Raw genomic sequence first — 11,700 nt, 5'->3', positions numbered from 1 at the left:
CAGTAAGAAAAAAGAAAAGAAAGCAAACCTGATTTGAGCTGGGATGCTAGAACCCTGCTTCCTGCAGGATAATGGAGCCCCATGCTATGTAGATCACAGGGTCGAACCTTAGACATAGAGATTTATAGAAGAAAATTCCCCTTCCAAAAGCATGACATACACAAAGGGTTATAAAATGCTCAGAATGAGTTACACAAAGAGCCATGAGACATATGAAAAACAGTTTTTTTTTCCATTAAGACCTCCTGTCCTTTTCTAATAAAACCTAACATGACGTCTTTCTAGGATTTAGAGTAAAACTTCTTGTGTTGCAGATGTATTTGGAAGTGAATCATGGACATACATATCGTTTACCGCAAGCAGTGAAGACATCTGAAAATCTTGCTTCTTGCCAAAATGGACATTAAGATTTTGCTTGGAAGCAAATATGAAAACATTGATTTTTATCCAACTATCCCTCCGTTTATCTAAGGAGAAAGTTACAACTTATTCTGTTATGCTTTTAATAGGATTTTCTATCTTTAATGCTGAGATCTTAAACGTTACCAGTGAGTAAGCAAAGAAAACAATTAGCAGATGGCATTTTCAACCAAATTTTTTATATTTATTATAATCGTGCTTCTCTACAACTAAAGATTCATGTGGTGTGCAAACCATATGTCTGACTTTATTTACCAAAGTAAATACAGAACAGCACTTCCAATAGGGGAGGTTCACACAACAAACAAAATATAGAGTGTGTGACCTCAATAAGGCATTCAGTAAAGGTATAAGCTGTCTCTCCCTCTATGGGGGGGTTCCCTTAGGGTGCTCTGATGTTGGCATCACATTCTTCTAAGAGCAGAATCAAATCTTCAATCAGGCTGTGCTCCCTGCCATGTGTCACTCTCATAATATCAAAAGCCTAAAGGGAAGAGAAAGAAGACGGATTAGAACCCCAAATGAGGCAGGTCCCTGCCTGCTCCTCGTCTTTTCCCATGACACCAGGAGCCCGAAGAAGCCCAGAGTCTGCAGTGTGAGCAGCACGGTGGTTCTCCACACTAGCAATGAAGTGACAAGGGTGATTCTGTAACGTGGTGCTTGGAAAGCAGACTTACTACTTGAGTCATGCTGGGCCTGCTGTGCAACAACAATCTTCAGGGATTATTAGAGCTTAGGTTTGGTGTAGGTAAAGAGGTTTGAGAAGCGTTACTAAAATGATTAATAGTAAAGATGAACTACTATGCTGCTATCGCCTTAAAATATAATTTTCATTTTTGCATGCTGCATTTAATTCTCATCTATATGCACTGTGATACATATAATGTATACATACAATTTTTGTATTCTTTTCATGTCCTATGACATTAGAACACTGGCATTTTGAAAGTCCCTGCCTTCACTCCCCATGTTCAGTCTTCACTAAATCTTGCCAATTCTACCTCCAAAATATTTCTGAAATCTGGATGGGTTTGTGACCACTTCAGTAATAGAGTGTGATGATGGAATTAATGCTACTGACTTCCAAAGCTAGGTCAGAAAGGCCATGCAACCTTTGCCTTGTTCACTAGTGTGTCTGCTCCTGGAACCATGAGCTTCCGCGCTGTGAGGAAGCCCAAGCCACATGGGGAAGCCAAGTGGAGATGCTCTGGTTGAGAGTCCTAGCTGAGTCCATCTTTCAAGTCATCCTAGGCTAGACACCAGAAATGTGCATAAAGAAGTCTACAGATGACTTCAGCCATCAGCCAGAAGGTAGCCAGAGTCCAGTCTTCCCAGCTGACACTGTGGAAAAGAGGCGTTATGGAAAAGAGGCGAGCCATTCCTGTGGCGATCCGTTTGAATTCCTGACTCAGAGCATCGGTGAGCATAATAAAAGGGTGGTTATTTTACTCTGCTGAGTTTTGGGGATGGTTTGTTACCGAGCAATAAATTAGAGATAAACAGTACCGTCCTGCACTGCCCAAACTGGGGGCTCCCCGACGGGTGGGGGGGGGCACCAGACCCATTGTCTTCAATACGAACGTGCCTCGAGAGATAGGTAAAGAGACTTTGGGGGCTGCTAGGCACCCAGAAAAGCACCTGCCCCTCAGTACCACGCTCTCAGCCTTGGCCGCACAGTAGCATCAACTGGGGGCTGTCAAAGGTACCAGCACCCAAACCCCACACGTGGTCAACTGAAGCCTGTTCTCTGGGGGTGAGGCCTGGGCTCAGGAGATTCTAACGTGCCCTCAGGGTTGAGAACGACCGATACAGTGAGCTCTCACCAAATAATAACAACTGTTTATTATTCAGTGGTGACTTACAGCCAACATAATTACCATTTTACTGGCTGTGTACAATTCTACTCTTAGAAATTTAGATCACTACCAAGTTTGTGTTATGATGTAGCTCTTCTAGCATAGGACTTTTTTTACCTTTGCTGAATATTTGCTTAAGATAAATCTCTGGAGGTGGATATTCTTGGGTATGAACCTCTTTAAAGCCACAGAGACTTTAGAGCTGCGGAGCACCCCTTCATTCTACTGGGTGTTCAGGGCTAGGAGTGCTTTTGTCCTGTGTTCCTGGCTTTTTGGCCTCTTTAAAAATGTTCCCGGGCTTCCCTGATGGCGCAGTGGTTGGGAGTCCGCCTGCCGATGCAGGGGACATGGGTTCGTGCCCCGGTCTGGGAAGATCCCACATGCTGCGGAGCGGCTAGGCCCGTGAGCCATGGCCGCTGAGCCTGCGCGTCCCGAGCCTGTGCTCCGCAACAGGAGAGACCATAGCAGTGAGAGGCCCGCGTACCGCAAAAAAAAAAAAAAAAAAAAAGTTCCCTTTAGCTGGGATAAAGGAAAACAGGCAGACAGATGGGGTCTAGATTTCGCTACTGTGAGAGGAAAAAAAGGGAAAGGCCCGTCACCTCAGGCTCTGGTGTCCCAGCCTGGAAAAGAGCTCTGCCCGTGGCGTTGGCTGTAATCCTGCACTGGCAGGCCCATCACCTGTGACATGCCAGCTGGAAAACCAGAAGGGGGCTGTGATGAGTCAGGGCGGTGAGGATTTGGTTCTTAGTAACCTGAGTGGGTCTGCCCTGTGGGTGCAGAGCATCTGCAAGCAAATCCCGAGGTGCAGTGGGGCGGGGTGAGGGGTGTACGAGATCGAGGGGAGGAGTTGGGAGTAGCCTCCACCTTGGAGGCAGCCAAGCTCGGTGACATGCCTCTGGGCAGAAGATCAACAACAAATGTTTGATGCCATTCAGGGAACAAATGTCTCCTGTCTCCCTCCCACCCCACTCCCCAGGTCCTCTGTTGTTCTAGACATCTCAAGGCCCCAGGCAGGGGCCTGCATGAGAGCGCGATTGTAAAAAGAGACTGGAGAGATGCTTCGAGCCCTTCATGGGAAATTCTCTCACTCGAAAGCTGCTTAGATGTTCTCGTCCCTTCCACTCGACAGAGGACCAGCTGTACTTGTGATCTGACAAAGGAGGGTGAATGGGCCAGGAGCATCACCTGAAAAGCTCTTTGCAGAAAGAGAAATAACGCTCCTCCAAGCCCCATGGACAGGTCGGCTGGAGAAAGGCCTGCCTGACCTGTGAGGGCTCTCGCCCTCCCGGCCCCTCACAACCCTCTGCTGGGGGAGGGCCTGGCCTCGTTTCTCAGGAGAACTCCCAGACCAGCTTCTCTGTGTCCTCCTGTTTTATTTCTCCAGGTTCCTCATCTGGAGAATGTTCTGTGCTTCTCAGGGACTTGACTCAGAGGCTGCATGACAGTCATCTTCATACCACTCTGAAGGGTAAGGTCGAGCTGCACGTTTTCAGACGTATTATAGCTCCAGCTTCCTTCCTCGCTGCCTTTCTTCCAGTCATACGTTTCACTTTCTCCTCCCTTCCAGCTTTAAGAATAAGGCCTACGGGGCTTCCCTGGTGGCGCAGGTGCTCCGCAACGGGAGAGGCCACAGCAGTGAGAGGCCCGCGTACCACAAAAAAACAACAACAACAACAACAACAACAACAACAATAAAGCCTACTCCTCAAGAGACAAAGTTAATTGTGGCTGATCTGGAGTCTTCCTGTTCATTCCTGCTCATCCCACAGCACAGCAGGTGCCTGAGCATCAGAGGAGGCTTCCGGCCCTGCAACCCTTCACGAACTGCAGAGCCACAGCCAGGAAGGGAAGCCACCTGGCCTTCCTCAGGCCTCACTTCCATCCCTCCCAGCCTGCTTCCTTGCGGGAGGGCCATAAAGGCCATCTGGTGCAATGTCCTCATGTCTGGCCTGGGAGGGAGCCCAGGGTGAACCCCGTGTTCATTCCATGACTGCGCTGTGCAGCCTCCACCTGCAAACAGTCTTCAGTGACCAAGGAGAGGGCCTGGAGGGTCTCTGAGGTGTGGCTTCTGAGACACCCTGAGGAGCCATGAAGGTCTTCCTAGTCAAGATGCTGCTGGTTGTGACCTACGTTCTCTTATTTGGTGGTGAATGCAGCACCGGTAGCAAAAGTGGGGCGGGGGCAACCCCTGGGTGTGTATGTGTAGGATTTGAGATACTAAGGTTAGAGGATCCTATCCACAGGGGTGGCTAGAAGCAGAGAGGAAATGGGCATAGCTGGGTGCAGAGGACCACATCGAAGAGACTGGAAAAAATCCATACCATTTGTCTAGAAGGTAAAACCAAGTATAAATAGGGTTAACAAGTAAACACTGTAATTTTTTCTGAGTGATGGGTGGGGTAGAAGAGAAAAGGAGAGAAAAAAGAAATAGGATTTAGTAATGTGCAAACTATGGTGATGACTGTGTTCTCTGTGTGTGTGTGCGTGTGTGTATGTGAGAGTAATATGGCAGGTTGAGTATACAGGACGGGAAGCCAAAACTCAGACTTGGTCCGGCAGGACGTCTGGTCCTTGTCTTGGACATCACCTGGGCCTACAGGTGAGCTGGGGCAGCAGTTCTCAGCGATGTAGGAAGGGAGCCCTATGTAGCTGTCAGCACAGGCTGCCTCTGCATGGCGGCCACAGCCCCTCAGTCCAGCAAGAAGATGAGGAGGTCTTTTTTTCCCCAAAAAACAAAGTTATAGTAAATCTCTGACAAACCAGGACAATTGTTTCCTGTAGCTCTGTGTCTCCCTTCTCTCAGCCCCTCCCAACTGCCACACATGCACATGTCAGAGAGAACAATTTTGATTTAATTTCCTGCAGCAATATGTAAAACAGATTAAGGAAATATAAAATCAGAGCCAGCCTGTGCTGGGAAAAGCTTATCTCTTTCCATTAAATTTTATTTTTTTAATGGTAGCATTTAAAAAGAGCCTGCCTGTATTCTTCCACAGAGGACCTATTTGAAGCCTTCAAGGGGGTGTTGCTGCCCCCCGTGTACTGACTCTAAATGTCACATGAGAAATGGAAGCACAGATTGTCTGCCACATGACAGGCGTGGCTCACTCAGGAGTAAAGATAGGTTCTCTGAAAGATCGGGTCCCCAGAACTGATTTCAATCTCATCACAGCTTTTTTTTTCTTTTAAGTAATTGTAGAATTGTGGGTCATATATTAAATAAAATGAATTAAATTATGATTTAAAGTTGCAAACAATATAGCTTTCTTATTAATTTTTAATAAAAATATATTAAGCTTATCAAGGATCTCATATACTCTCTACAAAAAGCCTGAGGGAATTCAATAATGACTTCCCCAAGCAGGATTTAAATATGGATATAAATCAGAGGGAAAAGAAATGTATGCATGATAAAAACCTCTGGAATCAGATCACAAGAGGGGAGAATGCAGGCAAGTTTTCTTACTCTGCCCACCTCAGGATGAAAGCAGAGTAGAGGGGTGGGAGGTGGTGGGCGTGCACTGGGGCATCCAAAGCAGGACATGTAAGAAGACAGACCTGCAACCCATCAAGCAGCTGCAGAGCCACGGCAGCCCTTCACAAGGGGCAGCAGGAAATCCCAAAGCCTTGGATGACCTTCCTGAGCTCACAGCACCCCTGCTGATCCACTGTGCTCTCCACCTTGTACAGAATCCACCGAGAGGACCTGTCCTCCTGGGAGGCAAGATTCCTTAAAGAAAAGGCCTATCCACTCATACACTAAGTATCGGCTAAGCAGCTGTCATGAGTAACACTTGGTCCCTGCCCTGGGAGGAGCTCTGGCACAGCCAGAAATCAGGGTTCTGCAGGACAGTGTGCGATAAAGGGAGACGTAAGGTGCTGGGGTTCCAGAGGAGAGACCCCAGAAGGGGTTACAGACATGGTGAGCTCAGGTCTGTGCCTTCCAGTGGGGGTAGCTATTCCAGAAGGAGTTGCTGTTGTGTTATGTTTAACTAATCAATCGATCCAATGCATATTTATTGAGCACCTGAGAGACCCTGAAGACATCATGTCTCCTCCCTGAGCTCCGGTTTCCTCACTTGAATAACGAGGAGATTGGACTAGATAAATTCTGTGGACAAAGCAAGTCCCAGACACAGAGCTAGGAGGTGCAGGTTTGGTTTCATTTCAAAATGTGTTATTGATTTCTAATTTAACTCCACTGAGGTCAGAGAATTTACTTTGTATGACAGGAATCCTTTTACATTTATTGAGACTTGTTTTATGGCCCAGAATATGGTCCTTCTTGGTATACAGTCTGTGGGTACTTGAAAAGAAGTGTATTTTGCTACTGCTGGGTGGAGTTTTATAAATGTCGATTTGATCCTGTTGTTGAATCCTTCTATATCCTTGCTGGTTTTCTGTCTAGTTGTCCTGTCAGTAGTTGACAGGGAGTGTTGATGTCCCCAGCTATACTCGTATCCATAAGTCTATTATCTATTTCTTCTTTTAGTTCTATCGGTTTTTGTTTCCCACATTTTGCAACTGGGTTGTTTGGTGCATACACATTTAGAATTGCTATGTATTCATGGTAAATTGACCTTTTTTTCCCATTATATAATGTCCTTCTCTGTTTTTAGCAACATTTTCTTTGCTCTAAAATCGACTTTATCTGATATTAATATAGCCACTCCAGCTTTCTTTTGATGAATGGTGTTTTCATGATATATCTTTTTCCATCATTTTACTTTCAACGTGCCTATATTTAAAGCGAGTTTCCTATAGACAGCATATAGTTGGGTCATTAAAAAAATCCATTCTAATAATCTCTGTCATTTAATTAGTATATTTTAGACAATTTATATTTTTTACATAGATCACTTGCATAATTAATGTGGTTATTCATATATTAGGGTTTTAAGTTTGCCATTAAAAAATTTTTCTGTTTATTCTGTTTTTTTCTTTTTTGTTTCTATTTTATTTTTCTTGCATTTCTGGTGGATTACTACTTTTTTTTAGAATTCTGTAATGTTTTTGATTGTATTTGTTTGTGTGTGTATATATATAGAGAGAGAGACATAGACATATAATTGTCGAATATAATTGACCTAAATATTTCCATTATATACATTTAGAACCACAGGAAACAGTGTTATAAATTTTGTTTCAACTGTCAAAGATTATCTAAAAAACTCAAGAGGAGAATGAAAGTCTATTTTACTTACCCTTACTTTTGCTTACCATGTTCTTTCTTCCTGATGTTCAAAGATTCCTGCCTTTATTATTTACTTTCTGTTTAGAGAATTCCTTTAGCGATCCTTTTAGAATAGGTCTGCTGGTGACAAATTCTCTTACTTTTCCTTCATCTGAGAATGTTTTGATTTTCCCTTAACTCTTCTTGAAGGCTATTTTGCTGAGTATCAGTTTTTGGCTCCACAGTTCTTTCAGTGCTTGAAAAATGTGCCACTTTCATCTGACCTCCATGTTTGTTTGTTTGTTAATATTTATTTATTTGGCTGTACCGGGTCTTAGTTGCAGCACGTGGGATCTTCAATACTGCGTGCGGGATCTTCACTGCAGCACGCAGGATCTGGTTTTAGTTGCAGCATGCGGGATCTTTGTTGTGGCATGAGGGATCTAATTCCCTGACCAGGATCAAACCCAGGCCCCTTGCATTGGGAGCACAGAGTCTTAACCACTGGACCACCAGGGAAGTCCCTGGCCTTCATGGTTTTTAATGAGAAAGCCACTGTAACTCAAATTGTTTTTCTCCTATAAGGAAGATGTCATTTTTCTCTTGCTTTTTTAAAAACAGTTTGAAATTTTTTGCTGTGTTGGGTCTTTGTTGCTGCGCGCGGGCTTTTCTCTGGTTGCGGTGAGTGGGGGCTACTCTTGCGGTGTGAAGGCTTCTCATTGTGGTGGCTTTTCTTGTGGAGCATGGGTTCTAGGCGTGTGGGCTTCAGTAGTTGTGGCATGTGGGCTCAGTAGTTGTGGTGCACAGGCTTAGTTGCTTTGCAGCATTTGGGATCTTCCTGGACCAGCGCTTGAACCCGTGTCCTGTGCATTGGCAGGTGGATTCTTAACCACTGCGCCACCAGGGAAGCCCCTCTCTTGCTGCTTTTAAGATATTTTTGTTGTCTTTAGTTTTCAGAAGTTTGTCTAGGATGAATCTTCATGTGCATTTCTTTGGATTTTTCTTATTTGGATTCACTTAGGTTTTTTTTTTCCTTTAAGTTTTTGTAGGTTTTTTTTAAATTTTTTTTTTTATACAGCAGGTTCTTATTAGTCATCAATTTTATACACAGCTGTGTATACATGTCAATCCCAATCTCCCAATTCATCCCACCACCACCACTGCCCCGCCCCGTGGCTATCCCCTCTTGGTGTCCATATGTTTGTTCTCAACATCTGTGTCTCTATTTCTGCCTTGCAAACCGGTTCATCTGTACCATTTTCCTAGATTCCACATATATGCATTAATATACGATATTTGTTTTTCTCTTTCTGACTTACTTCACTCTTTATGACAGTGTCTAGGTCCATCCACGTCTCTACAAATGACCCAATTTCGTTCCTTTTTATGGCTGAGTAATATTCCATTGTATATATGTACCACATCTTCTTTTTCCATTCATCTGTCGATGGGCATTTAGGTTGCTTCCATGACCTGGCTATTGTAAATAGTGCTGCAGTGAATACTGGGGTGCATGTGCCTTTTTGAATTATGGTTTTCTCTGGGTGTATGCCCAGTAGTGGGATTGCTGGGTCATATGGTAATTCTATTTTTAGTTTTTTAAGGAACCTCCGTACTGTTCTCCATAGTGGCTGTATCAATTTACATTCCCACCAACAGTGCAAGAGGGTTCCCTTTCTCCACACCCTCTCCAGCGTTTGTTGTTTGTAGATTTTCTGATGATGCCCATTCTAACTGGTGTGAGGTGATACCTCATTGTAGTTTTGATTTGCATTAGTCTAATAATTAGTGATGTTGAGCACCTTTTCATGTGCCTTTTGGCCATCTGTATGTCTTCTTTGGAGAAATGTCTGTATAGGTCTTCTGCCTATTTTTTGATTGGGTTGTTTGATTTTTTAATATTGAGCTGCATGAGCTGTTTATATATTTTGGAGATCAATCCTTTGTCCGTTGATTCATTTGCAAATATTTTCTCCCATTCTGAGGGTTGTCTTTTCGTCTTGTTTATAGTTTCCTTTGCTGTGCAAAAGCTTTTAAGTTTCATTAGATCCCATTTGTTTATTTTTGTTTTTATTTCCATTTCTCTAGGAGGTGGATCAAAAAAGATCTTGCTGTGATTTATGCCAAAGAGTGTTCTTCTTATGTTTTCCTCTGAGAGTTTTATAGTGTCCGGTCTTACATTTAGGTTTCTAATCCATTTTGAGTTTATTTTTGTGTATGGTGTTAGGGAGTGTTCTAATTTCATTCTTTTACATGAAGCTGCCTGGTTTTCCCAGCACCACTTATTGAACAGACTGTCTTTTCTCCATTGTATATATCTTTGCCTCCTTTGTCATAGATTAGTTGACCATAGGTGTGTGGGTTTACCTCTGGGCTTTCTATCTTGTTCCATTGATCTATGTTTCTGTTTTTGTGCCAGTACCATATTGTCTTGATTACTGTAGCTTTGTAGTATAGTCTGAAGTCAGGGAGTCTGATTCCACCAGCTCCGTTTCTTTCCTTCAAGACTGCTTTGGCTATTTGGGGTCTTTTGTGTCTCCATACAAATTTTAAGATTTTTTGTTCTAGTTCTGTAAAAAACGCCATTGGTAATTTAATAGGGATTGCATTGAATCTGTACATTGCCTTGGGCAGTATAGTCATTTTCACAATCAGTTACCTTCTTGAACCCCCAGGTAGATTTTTTTATGTTCAGTGGCATTAATTACATTCACATTGTTGTGCAACCACTACCACTATCCATTTCCAGAACTTCTGTGTTATCCCAAACTGAAACTGTGTACCCACTAAACAATAATTCTCCATTCCCTTCTCTCTCCAGCCCCTGGTTATCACTATTTTACTTTCTGTCTCTATATTTTTGACTACTCTACATACCTGATATAAATGGAATCATACAATATTTATCCTTTTGTGACTGGCTTATTTCACATAATGTCTTCAAGTTTCATCCATGTGGTTTCATTTTTAAGGCTGAATAATATTGTCTGTATATTCCACATTTTGTTTATCTATTCACTGTCCATGGACATTTAGGTTGTTTCCACCTTTTAGCTAAGCTATTGTTAATAATGCTTGCTATGAACATTGGTGTACAAATATCTGTTCAAGTCCCTGCTTTCAATTCTTTTGTGTTCATACCCAGAAGTGGAATTGGTGGATCAAATAATGCTTGCTATGAACATTGGTGTACAAATATCTGTTCAAGTCCCTGCTTTCAATTCTTTTGTGTTCATACCCAGAAGTGGAATTGGTGGATCAAATAGTAATTCTATGTTTCATATTTTTGAGGAACTGCTATACTATTTTTCCATAGTGGCTGCCCCATTTTGCATTCCTGCCAGTAATACATAAGGGTTCCAGTTTCTCCACATCCATACCAATACATGTTGTTTTCTGTTTTTTTTTTCTTAATAATAGCCATCTTAGCAGGTGAGAAGTAGTATCTCATTGTGGTTGTGGTTTGCATTTCCCTAATGATTGGTGATGTTAAGCACCTTTTTATGTGATTTTTAGCTATTTGCATATCTTCTTTGGAGAAATGTCTATTCAGGTCCTTTGCCAATTTTTGAATTGGGCTGTTTTGGTATTGTTATTGAAGTTTAGGCATTCTCTCTATATTCTGGAAATTATTCACTTATCAGATACATGATTTGCAAATATTTTGTTCCATTTTGTGGGTTGCCTTTTTACTCTGTCGATAGCATCCTTTGATGCACAAACATTTAAAATTTTGATGAAGTTCAATTCGTCTATTTTTTCTTTGTTGCCTGTGCCTTTGGTGGCATATCCAAAAAAGTCATTGCCAAATCCAGTCTCATGAAACTTTTCTTCTGTTTTCTTCTAAGAGTTTTATAGTTTTAGCTCTTATATTAGGTCTTTAATTTTTAATTAGGTCATTAGTTTTTAAAAATATAGTGTTAGGTAAGGGTCCAACTTTATTTTTTGCATGTGGATATCCAGTTTTCTCAACACCGTTTATTGAGTGGACTGTCCTTTCCTCACTGAGTGGTCTTGGCACCCTTGTCAAAAATTATTTCACATATATCTGAGAGTTTATTTCTGGCTGTCTATTCAATTTCATTGGCTTATATGGCTGTCTTTATGCCAGTACCATGTTGTTTTGATTACTGTAGTTTTGTAGCAAAATTTGAAATCATAAAGTGTGAGTCCTCCAACTTTTTTTTTCTTTTTCAATATTGTTATGCTATTGGGGTCTTGAGGTTTCATACGGATTTTAGGATGGATTTT

The 11,700-nt window shown here is 42.4% G+C and overlaps 1 protein-coding gene across 3 annotated transcripts in view; it reads right to left on the bottom strand.

Moving 5' to 3' along the window:
- Window positions 1-596: 596 nt before the first annotated feature.
- SMYD3 (SET and MYND domain containing 3) overlaps window positions 597-11,700 on the bottom strand; it is a 722,658-nt gene continuing 711,554 nt past the window's right edge. For all 3 annotated transcript variants that reach the window (XM_060128412.1, XM_060128421.1, XM_060128431.1), the window contains one exon: window positions 597-904. In XM_060128412.1, coding sequence (XP_059984395.1) covers window positions 803-904 — 102 coding nt within the window. In that variant the 3' untranslated portion in view covers window positions 597-802. The remainder of the gene's footprint in view (window positions 905-11,700) is intronic.

This window comes from Lagenorhynchus albirostris, chromosome 2 (genome assembly GCF_949774975.1).
Source record: "Lagenorhynchus albirostris chromosome 2, mLagAlb1.1, whole genome shotgun sequence".
Taxonomy (NCBI): Eukaryota; Metazoa; Chordata; class Mammalia; order Artiodactyla; family Delphinidae; genus Lagenorhynchus; species Lagenorhynchus albirostris.
This window is presented reverse-complemented; position numbering and strand designations above follow the sequence as displayed.